The sequence below is a fragment of the Astatotilapia calliptera genome, chromosome 11 (genome assembly GCF_900246225.1).
Source record: "Astatotilapia calliptera chromosome 11, fAstCal1.2, whole genome shotgun sequence".
Classification (NCBI taxonomy): domain Eukaryota; kingdom Metazoa; phylum Chordata; class Actinopteri; order Cichliformes; family Cichlidae; genus Astatotilapia; species Astatotilapia calliptera.
Window position 1 is genome coordinate 16,486,724 of NC_039312.1, and position 19,624 is coordinate 16,506,347.

A 19,624-nucleotide genomic window follows, 5' to 3' on the forward strand; every position below is an offset into this window, starting at 1 on the left:
TTGTTTTGCGAGATCTCGCAAAACTCCAACAATGGCGGCAGCTACTTAGTTGTAATATTACTCTTTCTGGGTCACAAAATACACTTTTAAGATATTTTGAGGCGTGAATGTAGTTGTGTAAACATCAGATACCTGCTCGGTTTACAAGACATCACATACTTGCAAAAGTGCTCCAACGTTTTTGGAGATCTGACACCCACTAGCTCGAAGCTAACGGGAGGTCGAGACCTACTACAGCCCGGAGGAACACCGCTTTCCCGGCACATCGTGCCTCGACCTCCCGGTCGGCTTCGAGCTGGCGGCCACTAGCTTGAAGCTAACGGGCGGTCGAGACCTACTACAGCCGGGAGGAACACCGCTTTCCCGGCACATCGTGCCTCGACCTCCCGGTCGGCTTCGAGCTGGCGGCCTCCGAAGAATGCGGCTAAAACTTTTGCGATACTTTTGCGAGCTCTCGCAATACTTTTGCGAGATCTCGCAATACTTTTGCGAGATCTCGCAAAAGTCCGTCTTAATTTTTTTTTTCTCCCTAATTTTTTTTTCTCCCTAATTTTTTTTTCTCCCATGTCCCCTGCGGGGCTCCGTACAAAACAAACTCGGGATCTCGCAAAACTTTTGCGAGATCTCGCAAAACAAACTCGGGATCACGCAAAAGATCCTGCTCCTTTTTGATAGCGTTTCAGTTGAAGGGTGCAGTGCTACGGTACGGGGCTCCATACGGTGTGGACATGGAGGAGGATTTAGAACATTTCTTGCGGTCAAGAGAGGTCCCACACGACGACATCATGCACATGCAACAAGACAAAGTACGTATAAATAAAAAAGCATTAAACACCGCGGTTCAAAAGGCGAGTAACTTGTTGAAAAACCGAGGTCATATATGCAGGCCTTTAATGTTAATTCTTGTAAATATGTTCAGGTTCATTAAACATAACTCGTTAAGTGCACATATGTTTTGAAATTTCAAATCGTGTCCAAATTCATGGGCTGCATCCTCCCGAGGACTCGGGCTTCGTGGTCTATGTGGGCTGGGTCCTCAGAAGGTCGGGTAGGCCGGAAGTAAATGGCTGGGGAAATTGGACGGTCTAGCCTTCTGATTAGCGTCACCGCTGTCTCGGTGGAGTGTAATAAGCTCGTCCGTCTGCTCCTTTCTATCTAAAATATAAGACGACACTGGAGTAAATTCTCGACCATCTCACACTTCTGTTTAATCAGTTTTCTGTTTGACGTTGATTAAGCGGTGTAAAACCAAGGTGGAACCCACCTGGGGGATTAATAAAGTTTTATTTTATCGAATTTAATCTAATAACTTTAATCTCAGCCAAACCGTTTTACTCACGAACAAATGAAACACTGAAAAAAGCCAAACATTAACATTTTTAGGTTGTCTAAGTGTTTTATATATTACGTTTAGCCTGAGTAGCAAAAGTCCGTGGTGATCTGAAAATAATATGCCGGGATTTGTGCCGTTCTCGGCGGCTTTAGTGACCCTTGAGCTCTTGGCTACCTATCGAGCTGGTGGGTAACAGACATCAAGGAAAACGTCGAAGCACTTTTGTAAATATGCGATATCTTGATAAACCGAGCAGATATTTCAAGTTTATACACCCACGTTCTCCCCTGAAATATGTTAAAAGTTTATTTTGTGACCCAGAAAGATTAATAACGGTCATTTTAAAACTTATTAATGGCTGCCATTACCGGAAACTGGAGTTTGGCTGGGCCGCACTTTGAATTCTGGGATATGGTGGGCCACGAAGCACACACCCGACCCATCCTTCAAATTCGGTGAAAAGTGAATGTTTGTAATTCTTTGTATTACACCCCCTGGCATATGTTAATTTTGTTCTGGTTGTATACATGTTCTGTATACTGTTTCTTAATAAAGTTCAATAATTTAAAAAAAAAAAAAAATCGGTGAAAAGGAGGACGCATTTGTCCGCTGCATTCGGAGGAGTTTACGAATTTAAAATAGAATCTTTGTAGAGATTGCCATAATTGTTGTACATTTCTGTGCAAATTAAAAAAAAAGGAGTCTATGAATTTGGATCGCATCGCTGTGACATAATCGGTCTACAAAAGCGTCCTCAGGAGGATGCAGCCCATGAATTTGGACAATGTGATAAATAAAGTTAAAAAAAAAAGAGGTTGCAGCCCATGAATTTGGATGTTGTTATCTGGCTGTGCCATTACCATGGTAACATGGACACCATGGCACCAAATACTTGGTGGAACTTACCTTACTTATACCTTACTAGCAAAATATTTTTTAGTAACGTAGTATATAAATATCTACTACTATTACTATACTAATACTAACACAGCAACAGTAAAGTAATAAGACAGAAGTTGACAGAGTAACTTTTGATAATGATCATGAACAGTGATTAAGAACTCTATTCTAATACAGTTAGTATTCCATGTGTGCCAGTGTGGCTTCCTAGAGTAAAAGTATATTAATAGCATTTCTCTAATGTTTTATGTCTGCAGGTGGATAAGGCAGTGCTGTTCGTCATGACTGATGGACAAATGGCAAAATACACAAGGACATATGGTGACAGAGTAGCTGTCCAGTCCTTCTGTCAACAAACTAAGTACAGCACAGATAAAGAGACTCTTCTGCAGAACCTAAGAGATAAAATTGCGACACGGAAAGTAAGATCAAAAACCAAAGGAATGCTGTGTGGTTCATCAGGTGTGTTCCACAAGCAAAGTGAAGGGATGGCAAGACAGAGAAATAAAATACTGCAGGAGAGAAGACCTGCAGAAAAATTGAAATCGGATGGCTTCATTTAAGCAGTAATGAATACCGTCAAGTGAGAACCAGAAATGGTGGAGGAACAAGACATGCAAGAAAGATGAAACACTGTTAACAGTTCAGTCCTCATCTGAAGAGGATTTTTCTGTCAGCATAACTGAAGAAGATTCACCGGTGACATTACTTGGATTTGACAGTGAGACAGATGATTTTGTCCCAGATCTACTTGAACATGGGGATTCATCTGACAGTGACACTGGCAAACAGGTTTGTTAAAATAAGAAAGTTATTATTACAAATAATGATCACTTTAAAGTTACTGTATTTTGTCATGTTTAGTAGTGCTCGGTGGTAACATGCGACATTTTCTAATTTTGTTGTACTATTGTACTAGGTATGACTGTGCAACTGCAATAAAGAGTTGTCTTATTCAAGTGCTTTATGTACATCTACGAATATTTGCACTTCTGTAGGATGAAATTATTCCAGGAATTTGTTGTTGACTTGTGTGGTAAGGTACATTTAATACATCTGTGAAAGACTTACAGCTTTGTATTCATTGACATGTACAAAATGACTGGCTGCTGAAAAAATAATTGAATTATTTTCGTTTGTGTCTTGTGTTTGTTTTCTGGTTCACAGATTCACAATTTCCAGATGGAACACAATCCAAAAAAATCTGAAATCACTCTGTGAGGCAGTGACAACACAAAGTCCAGGAAAATCCCATCATATGCATTCAACCCCAACAGACATTAAAAACACTGTCGTGGGACAGCGGCAGCAGACTGACTCAAGTGATCATGATTTCCCTGACCACTGCTCTGAAATTATTGATCTGACCAGTATAGTTCCTAACAAATCCTTCAAACTAGAGTCCCGGGACAAACTTCCAAAAGATTTGGAATTTTGTTTTCCACACATAGACGAAGCGGATACGGTTGTATGGAATCCTGAAGAGGATCTTGTCAGAGCAGATGGTGATGACACAGTCGTGATAACCCTGAATTATGTCAACAGTGAGGATCTCAGACGGGTAAGACCATGGACAGTTGTGGTTGATATGGTTTAAGTGTGACAAAATATGGAAATTTATTAATAATCAAATTCAGTAACTTGCATAGTTCTGATTTTAAAAAAAGCTGATCATGCATTCCTGCTTGGACAAAATTTAAGTATGTGTGTTATTTTCTGTAATATTCTTTTAAAAGAAATAACTTACAGTACTGTGAAACAATTGCTCGATTTCTATTAATCAGAATTCATCTCTTGTTTGTTTAAAACTTGATTTTTTTTTGCAGCAATAATACAACATTTTAAGTAGTAAGAAGTACATCAAGATCTGATAAAAACCTGTGGAATTCCACTGTAATATGTCTTTTTACTCTTGCAAGTGAGACATGTAGGCTGAAAATAAAGAGGTGTATTTTTGTTCTATTTCTTAAGACCTATTGACATATTTTGCAGACTTTTTAAGAACATTCATGATTTAGAATAAGCCAAGGTAGAAGATTGAAGAAGAGTCTTCTAATCTTGAAGGGTTAAGGTGTCTGTTGTCAATTAATGCAATACATCCTTCTCAGAATGCTGACACAAATGGATTACCTATGGATGGTTTCCTGCTACCATTGTCTTCAGCTAATGGCTTGCCCACACCCCATATGCAGTCAATACAGGAGGAAGCACCCCAGATTGCACAGGTAAGATGGATCAATTCAGGCAACCATAAACACCTACCTTTACATACTGTAGAGATGCCAAAATTTCATGCTATTTTCTGAGGATATGGCAGTTTGTGGGTCCATTTGAATTAAAAGGATATTGTCAGTTGAGAGACAATTCCAGTGTTTTACATTAAGATAAGATTAAACAGGAAATTTAGTCTTGAAATCAAATTATTTACATAACACAGCAGTGAGACATTGTTTTGGTGTCACTATTGTGTTCTCTACCTATTTTGCACAGAAGTGAGTCTTCTCATACATGTAAAGAACACTTGTATAATTTTCTGTGAGGCATACAAGGACATCCATCAGGCCACAATGTTAATGTTATATATAAATTGTCAGTGCAACCATGGTTTGGGAATGTACAGCCCACTAAAATTAGACAAATAAATTTCAAACTTTTTCAGAACATTGATATTGTGTAATCTGTACAATTCATTTGCATTTCTTATGGAATGTGCATGTTTTGTCTTTTACTCAGGACCATGGACTGAATTTCATCGCACAAGGTTTGCCTTTAGATTCAAGCAACCAACTTTCCCCATCAAATTCAGGAGACCCACAGAGCCCCCTACATGTATCAATTCGCAGGATAAAGGTTGTTGATGATCTTTTGGCTGTATTTATGGACAGTCGCATTCTGAATGAGACTTTAAAGATGAACTTTGTAAATGAAAATGCTGTTGATGATGCTGGGGTGTCAAGGGAGGTTTACACTGCATTTTGGGAGCAATTTTTGGAACAGTGTGAAGGTGAAAATGAACGAGTTCCAAGGCTGAGGCCAGACTTTAGTGAGGCTGAATGGCAAGCTGTTGGGCAGATATGGGTGAAAGGCTTACTAGACCATGGTGTCTTTCCAGTGAGGCTGTCAAGGGCTTTCATTTTAGCTTGCATCCACGGAATGGACTCAGTTGATGTAGACATTCTGATTGCATTGTTTCTCAACTATCTCCCTCCTGTTGAGAGATCAGCTGTTGAGAAGGCGCTCCAAGGCACAATGGATGAAAATGATGAAGAGGACCTGCTTGACCTCTTTACAAGGATGGGTTCCCACTTCCTACCACCTAAGAACAACATGCAGCCTGCCATTGAAACAATGGCTCATAAGGCCATTCTCCAAGAGCCAAAGTATATAATGGATTGCTTCTCCACACCCATGGCACATCTGCAGCTAAAACTGTGACAAGGAAAGTGTGTTGTCTCTGTATGAGACAAAGAAGGCCACAGGCAAAAGACTAGTGCAGCTATTTCAAACAACAAAATTGATGCTGCCTCACGGAGAACAAATAACATTTAACCATCTTCAGCGTTATGTTAAAAACGCTGATGAAACCAAAGCTGAAAAAATCCTGCACTTCTGCACAGGATCTTCTGTGATATGTGTTGACAAAATTTTGGTGTGCTTTAATGCTGAAACTGGGCTCAACAGAAGGCCTGTTGCTCACACCTGTGGAGCTACCCTTGAAGTGCCATGCACTTACAGTTCTTATCCTGAATTTCGCACAGAGTTCAAGGTTCTTTATTTGTCACATGCATAGTTATACAAGTATAACACACAGTGAAATGTAGCCTGACATATATATATATATATATATATATATATATATATATGTAGTATATACATTGGGTGAATGTGCAGTAGTAGCAGCAAGCAGGTGAATTCTGTACATTAATATGAATAGACATCTGACTATTTTACAGGATAGACAATATAAACATATTTAAAATTAAAGGAATTGAAATGTACATTGTGCCTTGGTTTAGTGTCTGGAAGAGTCCTGTCTCAGTCAATTATAGATGATGTGAGCGGGCGGGTGTGTGTGTTTAGGGCACGGATGGCTTGGGGATAGAAGCTCCTCTTGAGTCTCTCTGTCCTTGCCCAGAAGATGCGGAACCTTCTACCAGATTGCAGAAGTTGGAACAGTTTGCTGCCAGGATGGGACGGGTCCTTCAGTATCTGCGCTGCTCTAGTCCGGCATCTCCTGGTGTAGGTGTCCTGAAGCGGGGGGAGAGCAATCCTGCAGCAGCAGCAGAGTTCGACAATGTCCTTTCCAGCAATTACTTTGAAATGGACATCATTTGAACTTGATGAGTGTACTAATGGTTACAGCTGTAATTGTTATTTGTATGATTATCCTTGAGTTCATAAATTCTGTCTTGTTTCATTTTGTCATTGAAGCATTTGATATATTCAGCCGTATAACAAGCAGTCACAAATTTAATTTTCTGATAGTTTAGTTGTATGTTAGGTCAGATTTCACAAGGACTCTTTATTGTTTAAAATTCTTTGAAAATGACCGCATCTTTAACTTCTGTTGAAAACAAGGTTTGTGTTTAGCGTTAGAGAGACATATCACATCAAAATTTGCTGTACACATTGTCATTGTTTTCTTTTACTCCTGCCATCAGCCAGAATAAAGGCTCTCTTTTGTTTTAAGTTCATTGTCCTCTCTCTCTCCTTGTCTGCTTTTGGGTACGTTCTGTCAACACACCTGCATACCCCACAGTGACACACATTGGCTTGCTGTTTATCCATCTAGAATGTTTTGTTGTGAGTTGCCTAGTTTTGGGAGATATTAGCTGTAGAGATCTCTTCCTTGTTGAAAAACAACATGAAGCTACATAAGGTCTACATAAAGACATTGCTACTAAGCATTAAGTACCATGTGAAACAAGAGAAGGGTAGGCTTGTACAGTCAATATCTCTAAAATTGGGCAACTCACACTAAAACAATGTGGATTAAGGAATACTACAGCTAGCGAACAGAAAAATGTGTAAATTTGATTTTAGGGTGAAAAGTCCATTAATATTAGTAAAGAATGTCACTATGGTTGCGAAAGAAGTTATTGAAAGTTAATGATAAGATCCTGTTTACAAATTCTTAAAGCTGATGTGGCCTATAAACATCTTGTAACAATAAGTCCTATTTTCCCTTGATTAGCTTCCAAAATGTTTACTAGTTGTTTTGTTAAAAATCATATTGCCATCACAAGTTATTTTTTTTGAAAGGACTTTGCCATAATGTGACATACAGATGATTCACAATTCTTTATACCGTCTTATATAATTACAAATTAACAAGCAATGATAATCAGATTTAACAGTTTCTTGGATAAACAAGATTGTAGGCCAGGATTTCTAATTAGATTAAATAGTATATATTGTTAATTATAAAATATTGCTACATTTTTGACAGATTATGCACTTCTGACTACCCTTCTCTGAAATTAAAGTGCCTGGGAACACAGGCAGTCAATACACAGATGTTGTCGATATGCTTTTGTCATTTGCAATTTTTTAGTTGTCTGTACTACATAGTCCAAAAAAAAATTAGAAATTGATTAGATTTCAGTTTATTTGTCCGGTAGTTCAACAACACATATCATCCTTTCAGAAGTGGTGAGTTTTGCAAAAATAGCATTCGAATGTAACAGAACAGGTGGGTGCAAAGAATTTGTTATTCAGCTGATAAAATAAGCTTCAGATAAATTCAGTGACCAAAAAAGAATGTTTATATCTATTAGAAATTCTAAGAGTTCAAAAGGTCTCAATTTAGTTCTTTATTTTTTCAGTTTTGTTTAACCAACATTAAAAAAACTAAAGCTCTTCTGGAATCAGAATAAATAGTTAAAAAAAAAGAAGCAAAAATGACATAAAAGAATTATATTTTTAGCCAGAGAAACTTAGTTCAGAAAAATGCCAAGGTGTCCCCTCTCAGATTATGATGCCCCTTAGTACCATTTCATGTAGCCTGCCAATGTGACAGTTGGCGTTATAATATATATAAAGCAACAAGGCATAATAGCATATCTCTTCGATTTTAAACAGTATTCTAGCCAACATCAACAACTAAACATTCCCATCATTAACAAATAGAGATGGTGTAAATAAAAACTCAACTCAATTATTACAAAATACTCAACATAAACCACCATTATCTGAGTAAACACTGTACATTAAAACTCCTAACACATTAAATTAAGATGTGTCTTATGTTTTGATCCATGTATCAAGCCAAATACACAGTTAAAGTAATTCGAAGTAATACACATAGACATGGAACTTGATAACATTTGACAGAACATTACAATGTTTTTGTGCTAAAGAACACTCAGAATATCATTAACAGGCAGAGACTTCCCTTTATACTTTAGTTCACTGACCCTCCTGGAACACAACAATAAATATTTCTATATAAGATATTCTCATAAATGACTGTGTACTAGAAAGCTTACAGTTTACAGTCTGTTTAACATCCAGAAGTTAGCTTTCTCACATATAGCACAGGTCAATTTTGAGAAATGTTCTCTGCTGCAGTGTATGCAATTTACACTAATGCCATGATGTTCTCTCTTAAATGCATGTACAAGTTCACAGCCTGATATGGGTCTGTTGGTGGAGTCAGATGGGACTCAGTCATGATGATATTGCACAGTTCATATACATCGGGGTCACATGGTTTGGTCAGTTGAAAAACACACTCAGTTTTACACATTTCAACATGTTCTTCTTCAGTGGGGCAAAGGAAGTCTCTTGTCCCGTAGAGCTCAGGTAATGTATACATTACATTAGGTCGACCACTGGGGATATTGATGTTTGTTGATGGCCTGATGGAGTGTGTATTCCAAACCTGTGCAGTGTCATCCAGCTCATCTGTTAAAAAGAATACAGAAATTTAAGAAATGCGATCGCATGTACGTATATACATATACGCGAATCACGATGAGACAACTCACTCACTGAGAGGAAGGTTTCTTATATTTATGCAATTTATTATTTTTAAACAATCGTGTGCATTTTTGTAATCATGTACTTTACCTAATGCCATCTGTACAAGTGTTTCACACACTAACTACGGTTACTGTTATGCTGTGATATCTTACATTAGTACTATTAGTCTTATTACTACCTGCTTGGCTCATCTACTCACCTCATAATAATCAATTTGTTTTATGTCACTGATCATTGTATTTTGTATTTGTAAGTTATTTTGATATCCCAATCAAAATAATTCCAAATTGTAAATAGTTAATATTATAGATAAGAAATTTTCATATGCCATGTCAACATAAACAACATAGATGTTAGGTCTGTGAAGGTTCTCAGTCATCCAGGTCATCGTAGTCAAAGGAGCTTGCAAAGAAAAGCGTCTGGACTTCTATAAGTTGCTTGAAGACGTTTCACCTCTCATCCGAGAAGCTTCTTCAGTTCTAAGGTCAAATGGTGGAGAGTCCCAGATATAAACCTAGTGGGAGTAACCCCCCACAGAGGGACAAAAGGACCCCCTGATGATCCTCTAATCGCCTGAGCCAAGGTGTGAAACTGGGCCTGGGTCCCAATCAGCCAGTTTCGGGTGTCTTCATTGTGAAACCTGGCCCCACCTTATCATGCGAATTCCTGAGGTCAGATGGCCCAGGATGTGAGTGGGCGTTAAGGCGTCTGGGAAGGGATCTCAAAACTGGATTATAGATGGCAGACAGTTGGTGTCGTAAACCCCCGCCTCTGTTCAAAGATGGTCGCTCACAGTGGACATAGATGGCTTCTTTCACTCCTATTTCAAACCATCTGTCCTCTCTGTCCAAAATGTGAACATTGGCATCCTTGAAAGAGTGTCCTTTATCCTTAAGATGCAGATGGACTGCTGAGTCTTGTCCTGTGGAGGTGGCTCTTCTGTGTTGTGCCATGCGCTTGTGAAGTGGCTGTTTGGTCTCTCCAATGTAGAGGTCTGAGCATTCCTCGCTGCACTGTACAGCATACACCACATTGTTAAGTTTGTGTTTTGGCGTTTTGTCTTTCGGGTGAACCAGTTTCTGTCTGAGTGTGTTGCTGGGTCTGAAATACACTGGGATGTCATGCTTGGAGAAAACTCTCCTGAGTTTCTCTGATACACCGGCTACATAGGGGATGACAATGTTGTTGCGTCTGTCCTTCTTATCCTCCCTCGCTGGTGTCTGGTCTTCTTTTCTGTGCCTCTTTGCTGACTTTAAGAATGCCCATTTAGGATAGCCGCACGTTTTGAGTGCTTCTTTACATGTGTGTGTTCCTTCTTTTTTCCTTCAGGCTTAGAGGGAACATGTTCTGCCCGGTGGTGTAGGGTCCTAATTACTCCAAGTTTGTGTTCCAAAGGGTGATGGGAGTCAAAGAGGAGGTACTGGTCCGTGTGTGTGGGCTTCTGGTAAACTTCGATGTTGAGTTTGCCATTCTCTTCAATGTGCACGGCGCAGTCCAGGAAAGGCAAACAGTTGTCCTTTGTGTCTTCCCTGGTGGACTTGATGTTTTTATCCACAGCGTTAATGTGCGCAGTGAAGGATTCCACTTCTTGTGTCTTGATTTTGACCCAGGTGTCGTCCACATATCTGTACCAGTGGCTGGGTACTCTTCCTTTGAAAGAGCCAAGAGCCTTCCTTTCCACTTCCTCCATGTAAAGGTTGGCTACAATAGGTGACACGGGGGAGCCCATGGCACAGCCATGTTTTTGTCTGTAAAAGCCTTCGTTGTACTTGAAATATGTAGTGGTGAGGCAGAGGTCTAACAGTGTGCAGATCTGATCGGGTGTGAAGTTGGTCCTGTCCTCCAAGGAGCCGTCTTCTTGTCCTCCCTCTAAGCCTGAAGGAAAAAAGAAGGAACACACACATGTAAAGGAACTGAAGAAGCTTCTCGGATGAGAGGTGAAACGTCTTCAAGCAACTTAAAGAAGTCCAGACGCTTTTCTTTGCAAGCTCCTTTGACAACATAGATGTTACTGTAGTCTTGGTTGTTGAGCTCTTCCTTAAGGCGGCCGATTGCTTAAACCTAAATTATAGTATTTACACAATTTTTCATTTCATTTACTCCCTGCTCCTCTCAACCGCTTCTTCCTGTCTTGTCTCTTTCTTCCTGCAAGTCTCTCCATTCCCTAAACCTGGCACAGGTCTCATCTCTCACAATACTTCGTGTATTACCTCTCTATCACTTCCTCAGTTTCCTTTATCTCTCACTCACACACACATGCATCCATACACGCAACAAAACATATTTTATTAACTCACCTGGATGAGTCCCATGCAACAAAACTGAAGGAGGTTTTTGTCCAGAAACCCACCATCAAAGTACCCGTTGTCTCTGATGTCTGCAAATAAGGATAACCAGAACTCCAGACACTGGCTGCGAAGAAAACGCCACCAGTATTCAATCCTTTGATTGGCGGTACTTGCTCCCTCCAAGTAACTCTCAAGGGTGTCGTTAGGAGCCACGGGCACAAGGAAACGCTGAAAGCCTCTAACATGGCCATTTTCAGTTCCAAGATCGCCCCTCACAACTCTAGGGCAGCCTTTAAACGCTGCACCGCTTCTATGTAATACCCCCCGATCACTTTCGGATTACTATTTGTTGTGTATGCATTAAGCCAGATTATTTTTCTCGAGAAACCGTCAATACTACCATTGATACAGATACCATATGGCTTCAGTTTGTCGTAGGAGTCCATGTGCCAGATGAAATTCGGCCCTTTTGAAAAATAGTTCCTTCGCCTGAAACGTCTTGCTTGCCTCAGTGCGACGCCTCGGGGATCCAGCTCCTTCAAAACCAAGCGCACATCCTCTTTCCTCACGCGTAGTCCATGTTCCCTGCATTTAGCGTACATCCATCGGTATCCGTGAAGCTGCCCAGAGTACTGCAATTGGTTGTCTATAAATTCAACCAAGACGGCCAGGTCAGAGTACGCTTTGTGGCGAGTGTGTCCCCTTGCGCTAAGAACTCTCTTCAGATGTCTTTCGCTTATATGAAAACTGTGTCTACTGCAAAGCACAGTTTTAATGTCTTTATAGTTTAGTCCAAGCTCAAAGTAAAAATCTATGAATCGCTCAAATGGGTGTGTGTCCTCCATCGCTGTGGTTGTTTCTAAGGTTTCAGTGCTGATTTGGAGGTCCATGGTACAGACTTTTGCGAGATCTCGCAAAAGTTTTGCGAGATCCCGAGTTTGTTTTGCGAGATCTTGCAAAACTTTTGCGAGATCTCGCAAAAGTCCGTCTTAATTTTTTTTCTCCCATGTCCCCTGCGGGGCTCCGTAAAAAACAACAAGCACGCATGCTACAAACTTTACCCAAGTCATTTAGACAGCCGTTAGCACATGATTCTCCTTATGGGGACCTGATATGTTTAATATGCTGCTGAGAATATAGCCCAGAAGAAGCGTATAGTATAGCTTTTATTTTGGAAAGAACCATTTCTCTGTAATAAACTCTCTTTTCCAAAGATGAGTGATTCCTCAATCAGATAGATTTACTTTTTTTTATTATTATTTTTGTTGTTTCAGCAACATTAAATTTAAAAACTGTACTTTTGAGTTAAAATATATATTTATAATTTTAATAAATGACAAGTTAAAAAGGCATGAACATTTTTTGTATCGATAAAATATAAAACCGTGACACCAAAGTATCAAACCGAACCGAACTGTGAATTTTGTGTATCGTTGCACCCCTAGTATTCACATAGTGCATAAATAGAAAAGCCACAAAAAAACTATAAAGTGTAATTTGTACTATATACAAATGTACATGCTTGTATGTGTGTTTTAGAAGGTATTTATTGTGTGTATTGTTACGTGGTCAGTCACGTTTGTTTCCGTCATGGTCCAGGTGAGTTGGCTGTTTTTTTCATGTTCTCACTTCTGAGCAGAGCCTCTTCCCTGCCCCTGTTTGCTCAGGGGCTAACAACAGGCAGTATTTAGGACCCGTGTCCTTATCTATTTCTCAATAGTTTGTCAGCTTACAGGCTTGGTAACAGGCCACCTTTGCCCTTTGTAATTTATGTCTATGATTAACTTACATCCTTCTCCTTGTGCTCACAGTAGTTCCACAGTTTAGTATTTATTTATTTATTGTCATTGTCAAGAACAATGAAATTGCGTTTGGGGCTTCCATACAACCCAAAAAAAAGAAGAAAATAATAAATACCCCTTAAAACCCAAGTGTACATATTTAACCCAGTGTGACTCCAATGCAATAAGACAATCCTTAGCAATAATGTTCGTAGAAATTCAGACAAAGACCTGAGAAACATGACAAAATACAACAATGCAACCCATTCAATATTATTGTACTGTGAGATATGATATCAGATATGATAGTTATCTATTTAAGAAAGAGGGGGGGGCAGGAGGGGGAAGAGAATTAAGATATGATGCACCAATGCAGACCAGTTCATTGCTATTAAGAAGTTGGATATGGTTATTGTCCGTGAGAGGGGGGCAGAGAGTTCAGGAGCCTCACAGCCTGTGGATACAGGCTGTTGGCCAGTCTGGATGTTCTGGCCTGTATAGACCTGTACCTTCTCCCTGAGGGCAGCAGATGGAAAAGGTGGCGCGCAGGGTGATGTTGGTCCCGCAGGATACTGTGCACCCTCCTCAGACAGCGAGTGGGGAAGATATTACTGATCTCTGGCAGACTTGTTCCAATAATTCTGCCAGCTTCTTTCACCACCCGCTGGAGTGCTTGCTGATCGGCCTTGGTGCAGCTGGGGAACCACACTAGAAATCCATACGTCAGAACGCTGCTGATGGCACAGTTGTAGAAGTTCAACATCAGAGATCTGGGAATGTGTGTGCTCCGCAGTCTCCTCAGGTAGTAGAGGCGCTGTTGGGCCTTCCGTACAACTGAGGTGATATGGTTGCCCCAGGACAGGTCCTCGGTCACAGTTACCCCCAAGAATTTAAAACTGCTCACCCTCTCCACCGCCTCACTGCCAATGAAGAGAGGCAGATGGTTGTTATGACCCCTCTTCCGGAAATCTACAATGATCTCCTTGGTCTTTTTGGTGTTTAAGACCAAGTTATTGTCGTGGCACCATGACTCTAGTTGTTGCACCTCTGTCCTATAGTTTGTCTCATCATTGTTGGATATAAGTCCGAGCACTGTAGTGTCATCTGCAAACTTAACAATGAGATTGGACGCGCAGGAGGAAATACAGTCATGGGTGAAGAGAGTGTATAGCAGAGGGCTCAGAACACACCCCTGAGGGGCACCGGTGTTGACCACAAGGGTGGAAGAGGTGTTCTTACCCACTCTGACACTCTGTCTACGGTTAGTGAGGAAGTCCACAATCCAGTTGCACAGAGAGGAGTTAAGTCCCAGTTGGTGGAGTTTGGGACGGAGTTTGTATGGCCAGATGGTATTAAAAGCCGAGCTGTAGTCTACAAAGAGGAGCCGTGCATAGGTGTTCCTGTGTTCCAAGTGCTTCAGTAATGTGTGCAGCACTGTGGCGATCGCATCCTCGGTTGACCGGTTCTCCCTGTATGCAAACTGGTGCGAGTCCAGGGATGGTGGAAAAGCAGCTCTGCCACTGTTCAGAACTGCCACTGTCTCCCTAGCCTGCTCCTCCCTGCACCTCCACTAATATCTCTCTCCCTCTGTTTGCAGTGTCACCCGTTCGAGACCTCCACACTCAGTAACTTCTCTAGTGTGCCCTTGTTTAAACTTCCACGCCATGCAACCTCTCCTTATGGCAATGTTTCATTTGACGTTTTTGCAGTAAAGCTTGTGTGAGAACAGTAACCTTGGCACTCATGATTGAATCTGCGTGTGGGTCCACGTTTGGCCTCCGGGCCCCGTTGTAACAGTTTCTCCTATAACAGAATCAGTCTGGGTTTTCACTTCGGGCTTAAACTGGACAACTGCACATTGATTTATTGAGAATCACCACACAAACTGATTGCATGGTTAGAGCATATTTTGCTGACATTTTAAACAGTGATCACTCATCTAAGAAAATCATTTACAAGTCTATTCATAAAAATCCAATTATTTGAAGTCCACCAATGATTCAGTGGTGGAATAATACAGTCTTGCCGAGGTGTCTGTCAACTATCTGATATCAAAATAAATGAAACATTTTAGTCAAGCTAGAACTGTTGCAGTGACTTAGCTGACAAGAACAGCACCTGGTGTGGTTTTCTGCTGCTGTAGCCTGCTCAATATCTGTTGTCAAGTGCCTCAAAAAGAACTAAACATATGAGATAGATATTAGTATCTTAACATGCTTATGCCTTAATACAACTTTCAGCATTCATTGGTGCTATCAGACCATATCATCACCATAAAAACTTCAATTAAAGTAATTATCTTGATAAATATGTAGTTCAATTTACTGATAGTTGACCTGTTTTATGAGGTGCAAATACAGATTTCTGGTTTTGTATTATCCTTGTAAAAAGAGTAGGGTAAATATGAAAGTGAAAAATATACCACTGAAAACTGGTGCCTGGTTTTTATTGATATATGCTGTAAGATAAAACATATGTGGCAATAACGGTTAAATACATTTTGAGGGGTCGGTAGTATGAAGAGTTGGACAGCACCAGGCCCCAACATTGTTCACGCCTACTGGCTGAAGAAGCTGACTGCAATCCACGAGCAGCACAAATGAACCAACTGCTAGTTGACGAGAGACACCCAGATTGGCTTATCGAATGCCGGCCAGTCCTGATCCTCAAGGACCCCCAGAAGTGGCCGATCCCCTACCGACCATAACCTGCCTAAGCACCACATGGAAGCTCCTGTCAGGCATCATAGCGGCTAAGATGAACAGGCACATGGTTCAATGCATGAATGGGATGGGCAAGAATACCCGAAGCGCAAAGTGTTAAAGTGAATTGTTAAATGTTGTCATTTTTATGCTTACCATCTCTACATTGTTTTAACTCTGTGATGAAAGAAATTCCGTTGTCTCTGACCACTGGCTGGAGAGGCTTTTATTGCAGATACATTCTATCTGGAAGATCTGTTTCTTGTGATGTTGCTTCCTGCTTTTATGACCCTTTTGGTCAGCAGGAGGTCACACACACACACACACACACACACACACACACACACACACACACACACACACACACACACACACACATTCTTACCTGCATACACACACACACACACACACACACATATACATACAGTGCCTTGTCTTTGTAACCAAGGGGGGTTTATGAGGGGAGGTACTTTGTATTGTGTGAACTGTTTTCCCAATAAAAGGCAGCAAGCGGAGGCCGGATTCGGGGTCATTTTGTGGTAGACACCGACGAGGCCTCCCTTGCAAGTAAATCGATCAATCGCTGACTGTCTTGTTTTCTTCATGATGAATAAGTCTCTAAACTAGCGGGGCTTGTGGAAACACAAACCCAACACAAAGTGTACCCGAGGCGCAAAACACCAGCTACTGGTAGACCGAACAATCAGCTGAGACTGCAAGACCAGACTGACCAACCTGTGCACTGCCTGGATTGATTACAAGAAGGCCTATGACTCAATGCCCCACACATGGATCCTGGAATGCCTAGAACTGTACAAGATCAATGGGACCCTAAGAGCCTTCATCAAGAACTCAATGGGGATGTGGCGTACAACACTAGAGGCCAACTTCAAGCCCATAGCACAAGTCACCATCAAGTGCGGGATCTACCAAGGAGAACAGTTGTCAGCCACCTCCTGTGCATTGATAACATCAAGCTGTATACCAAGAGTGAACGAGACATCGATTCACTGATCCAAACTACCAGGATATACAGCAATGACATCGGAATGTCATTCTAACTGGAGAAGTGTAGTCGGATGATAACAAAGAGAGGGAAGGTAGTCAGAACTCAGGGGATCAAACTACCAGAAGGCAACATTGTAGTCATAGAGGACAGCTACAAGTACCTCGGCACCCACAGGCAAATGGGAACCATGAAGAGGCTGCTAGGAAACGTGCAACCACCAAGTACCTGCAGAGGGTCAGGCAAGTCCTGAGGAGTCAGCTGAACGGTAAGAACAAGATCCGTGCTATCAACACGTACGCCCTGCCCGTGATCAGGTACCCTGCTGGGGTAATAGGCTGGCCAAAGGAGGAGATAGAAGCCACTGACATGAAGACAAGAAAGCTCCTGACCATGCATAGAGGGTTTCACCCCATCCAGCACCCTGAGGCTGTACGCTAAGCAGAAGGAAGGAGGACGGGGACTGGTGAGTGTCAGCGCCACGTGCGTATTTACGACTGTGCGTAAATCCCCCCTAATATTGGTATGATCCGAGCTCAGCAACTGAGCGAGGGGGCAGGGGGAGCTGCTGCCTACGAGTTTGCTGTTGGAGAAGCGCAGCCAGGCAGACAGAGGAGAACTGAAGTTCGAGCACGTACCAAAGCAAATCATTCGTACTGTACAAATAATGTAAATATGACGGTGTATCACGAAAGATTGATGTCAAACTGATCACTTGACCCATATTACATTACTTGCTCTTCAAGTGAATCAACAAATAGCGAAATGAAAAGCCAAAAAACAACAATGCTGTTTCTTTAGAGAGTCTTAGTTTACATGTATGTTTATTTCATATTTTCAGTTGTTACCCTCCACTGCTAAATAAATCGGTTTCAGTAATGTACTGATATAGAAGAATGGACATAAGGGGCTTCTTTCAAAGAAAAAACTCTGGTAGATGTTATTTTGTATATTATGCTTTGTATGTTGTTCAGTATATACCTCAAAACAAGAGGAATTTCAATACACAGCAGTATATTCACAGTTGAAACCAGATATTTACATACACTTTATGGAAAACACAAGAACATTTTTTTTACTGTACAACATCAATTTAGAGTAAACTTGTTTTGTTTTGGTTAAATAAATATTGAAATATCTTTTGAATTAGTTAAATGTCAGAATAAAGAGAGACAGAGCTGTCTATTTTAATCACTTTCATCAAATTTAGGAGTACATATACACTAAATTTATTGTTAATTAATAAGAAAACTCCAGACGATTCCATTCTGAGCTGAAGAAGCTTCTGATAGGTTAGTAGAGTCCATGTGAGTAAATTGGTGGCACAGCTGTGGATGCATATAAGGCAAAACACAGAGCCTGTTTCTTTGACATGGGAAAAATCCAAGAGTTATCACTCAAAACACCACGAAAATAATTGTGGAGCTCCATAAGTGTGGCTGAATTTTGAATACAAAATACAAAAGTTAACAAATATGTTTTTTATATTTATCAATCTAAAAAATTAAACATTTAGTCTGATTTGATGTTACAATTAAAAAAGTGTGTTTTTATCTGAAGAGTGTGTAAATATCTGGTTTCAACTGTATATTTGATGATGTTGGTGTTTGGCTTGATTGTCAGCACAAAGAGGGAGAGAGAGGAACAGAGAGGGGGATGGAGAATGAGGACAGAACAGAGATGGAACAAGAGCAGGTGAGACACATATGTTAGTCAAATGGTTGTTTGCCAAAACTCATCAGAACATGTATCCAGTACCTAGTGTTTCTTTTTAGATACCATTTGTTACTTTTCAAATTCTATATTTATTAAGTTATGCAGGCTTATGAAGGCTAAATAATTATATAAACTTTTCTGAATCTAAATAGTGTACTTTGGTAGACTTAAAAAATAAGTGTAGTGCAGGTCTATGATGATTTTTAGTGCTACTATCATCTAGTTTTGATTCTGGTTCTGTTTTGTAGTCCTGATTTTGAACTGTTGTAGTCCTGTTTTAATTCCGGATCAGTTCTGGGTCTGGTTGAATTGGGGTTTAGTCCTCGTGTCTTGATACAGCCTGACTTTGTTCTGCCTTGCTGCTTAATTAAAAACTAGTTTAAGGTGATATTTATTTTTTCCTATATGAAGTCATTCTTTTTTGAACAAAACTCAAAACACAGCCTATTAATCTTTCAGTTATTTCTACCCCACTAAATTTCCTTTTGCTGCTCAGCTCTCACACAGTGGCTCAGTTATGCTCCAATCCCTCCATTAGTTACTTTTTAAAAACACGATTTACAACATGAATAGGTGATAAAGCGATAGATCTTTCAGCTCAATTCTACTTTTTCTGCATAATTCATAATACAATAGGGCTTTGGAGTTGACGTCACGCCGCAATGCATTATGGGAGCGCAGCGTCATTTTCGGGGTCTACGAATCAACACAAACACACTGTGTTGGAACGACGACTACAAGAAAGATGCTTAAAAGCAGCTCAAAAGAGAATGGACTGTATAGAGACCGATTGCGTCCAGAGGCGAAGCAGCGGTACTGGCAGAAAAGAGCATGCATTGGAAATGTGGACCCGTGTGAAATACGGCCGTGGAGTAGAAACCCTGAAGACCAACCGCTATTGACGTAGCCTGACC

At 40.6% G+C, this 19,624-nt stretch overlaps 1 protein-coding gene across 1 annotated transcript; it reads left to right on the forward strand.

Annotated features, from left to right (window-relative positions):
• The first annotated feature begins 638 nt into the window (after nucleotides 1-638).
• Nucleotides 639-6,013, forward strand: LOC113032161 (uncharacterized). The gene is made up of 5 exons (XM_026184860.1): nucleotides 639-806; nucleotides 2,491-3,025; nucleotides 3,401-3,794; nucleotides 4,342-4,458; nucleotides 4,967-6,013. Exons 2-5 carry the CDS (start codon nucleotides 2,964-2,966, stop codon nucleotides 5,666-5,668), a joined length of 1,275 nt encoding a protein of 424 aa, XP_026040645.1. The 5' UTR covers nucleotides 639-806; nucleotides 2,491-2,963; the 3' UTR covers nucleotides 5,669-6,013.
• Nucleotides 6,014-19,624: the final 13,611 nt, after the last annotated feature.